Raw genomic sequence first — 2,761 nt, forward strand, 5'->3', positions numbered from 1 at the left:
GCAACTTGATCACGGCGTAGAATGCAGTCGGCACGTCGGGGGTCGGCACGCTGATCTCCGACGGCAAGGTGGGTCATGTTCGACGATTCCGATGTTGAAGGTAACGACCCTGAAGGTAACGACCCTCTCTCGAACGACGGAGGAACCATCTTCGACCGCTTCTCCTCGTCCGACGCAGACAAGAAAAGAGTCCGCCACCTCATCAAAGACCTCGGTGGCGACGTCACCTTCAAACCCCTCAATGAAGAAGAGTTCGACGAGCTCCTTATCAAATGGAAGCGCGTCGCATCTTCCATGATGTACTCTCCAGCAGAGTTGAAGGAGGTTATCATCCTGAGAACCACCTCCGTCAACCAAGACCTCATAGCCCGGAGAGGTCTCATGAATCTCCCCTTCCAAGAGTTCGTGGATGCCTTCGCCGCGCACCTCTTCCCCTTCAGCGACGAAATCAACCTCGTCTGCGCACGCCTGCAACATCAGCACGGGAAAGCCGACGCCTTGCAGGTGATAGAGGACTTCCTACTCCTCCGCTCACGCTTCAAGGCCCTCTGCCGTCGCGGAGATATCGCTGCGTCGACTACGGTTACTGTCTTCTACGCAAGGTCGACAAGGACATCGAACTGCAAATCCGGTCGGACGTCAGCTTCAAGCACCTTTCACTTCGAGACCTAGTCGAGAGAATCAAGGCCATTCACCGTGCCCGTCAGCTCGTCCGAGATGCACAGCCTGCCGTTCACGCCATAAGCCCGACGCCGCCGCAGAAGCACGACGCTGCTCACCACTCAGACCGTCTCTGCAAGTGGTGCGATTCCAAAGAGCGCATCAGCTTCAAATGTCCTACGAAGCCCGTGTGCCCCAACTGCAACAAACGGGGACACTTCCAAGACGATTGCTGGCAAATCACGAGGAAGGATCCACTAGGCACTCGCCAAGCATTCCTTCATCGTGAACCAGGAGGATCATTCAAACTGAGCATCGACGACATCAAGAACAACAGAGAACTGCTATGGGCTCTCGCGAACATGTACAACTAGAAATTCGAGAAGGAATCCCGCTACTACCACAATGCCAACCAGCGTCGAGAACGGAAACGGGATGGTGTGGCGCACCAGAGCCACCGGGACGACCGAGACGACGAAGCCATGTTCAGCGACGAACCGCTACGTGTTCAGCGACGAACCGCTCGGTGCCGGACGGGTAGAAACCGCAGAGAGTCTACTCGTGGGGGCTCAAGAGGTGAACCGCCGCAACTGTCGACATGTGCAACTTCCGGTGGCAGGACGTCTACTGCCGTTCATGGTAGACACCGGAGCAGAAATCAATATCCTCCCGGAACCACTGCTCAAAAACCTGGACGTTCAAACGCAGTCCTCCGTAACCGGCCTCGAGAATCCACTTCAAGTCAAAGGCGTCGGCGGATACAGCAAGTGCGATTCGCAAGTCCGCATCACCACGTCGGTGAATGGTCAGGTCGTTGAACTGGACTTCTACGCCCTACCGACACCCATGATGAAGGAGCCGATGTTGGGGCTGCCCGCACTCCAACAGTTAGGCGCCGCAGTCGACCTAGCCAGCGAAAGGCTGGCCACCCATCACGGAGACCTACCACTGGTCCAAGATCCCGACCTAGTGGAATGCGGTTCCAGGGTGAGTGCCCTTCAGGAAGCTGAAGAATCCTTCACACTCAGCCAGATCGAAGAGCGCATTAACCCATCACTGTCCGTCAGTCAGAGGCAGGACATACTCAAGCTGCTCACAGCCTACGACTCGACATGGACAGCTACGAGGGTCGGACGTTGTAAGGTACTAGAACACCGGCTCGACACGGGGGACAGTAAGCCCATCAAGCAGGGCACCCGGCGATACTCACCGGAACAGAAGCAGGAAATCCAGCGACAGGTCCAAGACCTGCTGGCCGCGGGGGCCATCGAAGAGTCAGACAGCCCATGGGGGTCACAAATAGTCATGGTTCCAAAACAAACCGGGGAGTGGCGGATGTGCGTCGACTATCGCGCCCTCAACGACGTCACTGCGCCGGATACCTTCCCGCTGTCCATCATCGAAGATCTTCACGACCAGCTAGGGGGAGTGGAACACGTGATCACCCTCGACCTCAAGGCCGGCTTCCACCAAATCAAAATCAAGGAGGAAGACAAACCGAAGACCGCCTTCGCCACCCCTACCGGACTATACCAGTTTCGCGTCATGCCCTTCGGACTTATCAACGCTCCAGCCACGTTCCAACGGATGACGACCAAACTCCTCGAAGATCGTCTAGAGAGCCGGTGTCTCGTCTACATTGACGATATCGTAATCTACGGTAGCTCGTGGCCGTCACTCATGAGCAACTTCGAATGGGTACTCCAGAGACTGCGCGATCACGAAGTATTTCTCAACATCCGCAAAAGTCACTTCGGCCTGTCCGAGTTCGAATACTTGGGCGTCGCCATCCGCGACGGCAAGATCTACCCCTCCAAAAAGTCCATCGCCACTATCCAAGGCCTCTCTCCCCCGGAAGACGTCAATGGCGTTCGACGCCTCCTAGGCCTGGTCGGGGTACCTGCGCAAGTTCATACCCGACTTCGCCGCCCTCGTCAGACCGATCCAAGAACTCATCACTGCGGAAGAATTCGTCTGGTCTTACGAATGCCAACGGAAGTTCGAGGACATCAAACATCTACTCACTGCATCCCAACCGTCACTGTGCCTGCCGCGCTCCGGGACTGCCCTTTCTGCCTGGACACCGACGCGTCCACATACG

General features: G+C 56.6%; 2 protein-coding genes across 2 annotated transcripts; both read left to right on the top strand.

The window, feature by feature from the left end:
• Positions 1 to 75: 75 nt before the first annotated feature.
• GNI_184500 (hypothetical protein) lies at positions 76 to 672 on the top strand (the record flags this gene model as incomplete). Its single annotated transcript, XM_011135284.1, has 1 exon — positions 76 to 672. The coding sequence occupies one exon, from the start codon at positions 76 to 78 to the stop codon at positions 670 to 672; it is 597 nt and encodes a 198-aa protein (XP_011133586.1).
• A 423-nt stretch (positions 673 to 1,095) lies between these two features.
• Positions 1,096 to 2,529, top strand: GNI_184510 (putative retrotransposon protein; the record flags this gene model as incomplete). The annotated part of the gene is made up of 1 exon (XM_011135285.1): positions 1,096 to 2,529. A coding segment is annotated over one exon (1,434 nt), but the record flags the coding sequence as incomplete, so codon positions are not given.
• Between the last annotated feature and the right edge of the window lie 232 nt (positions 2,530 to 2,761).

This window comes from Gregarina niphandrodes (genome assembly GCF_000223845.1).
Source record: "Gregarina niphandrodes unplaced genomic scaffold scaffold00074, whole genome shotgun sequence".
In the NCBI taxonomy this organism is placed as follows: Eukaryota; Apicomplexa; class Conoidasida; order Eugregarinorida; family Gregarinidae; genus Gregarina; species Gregarina niphandrodes.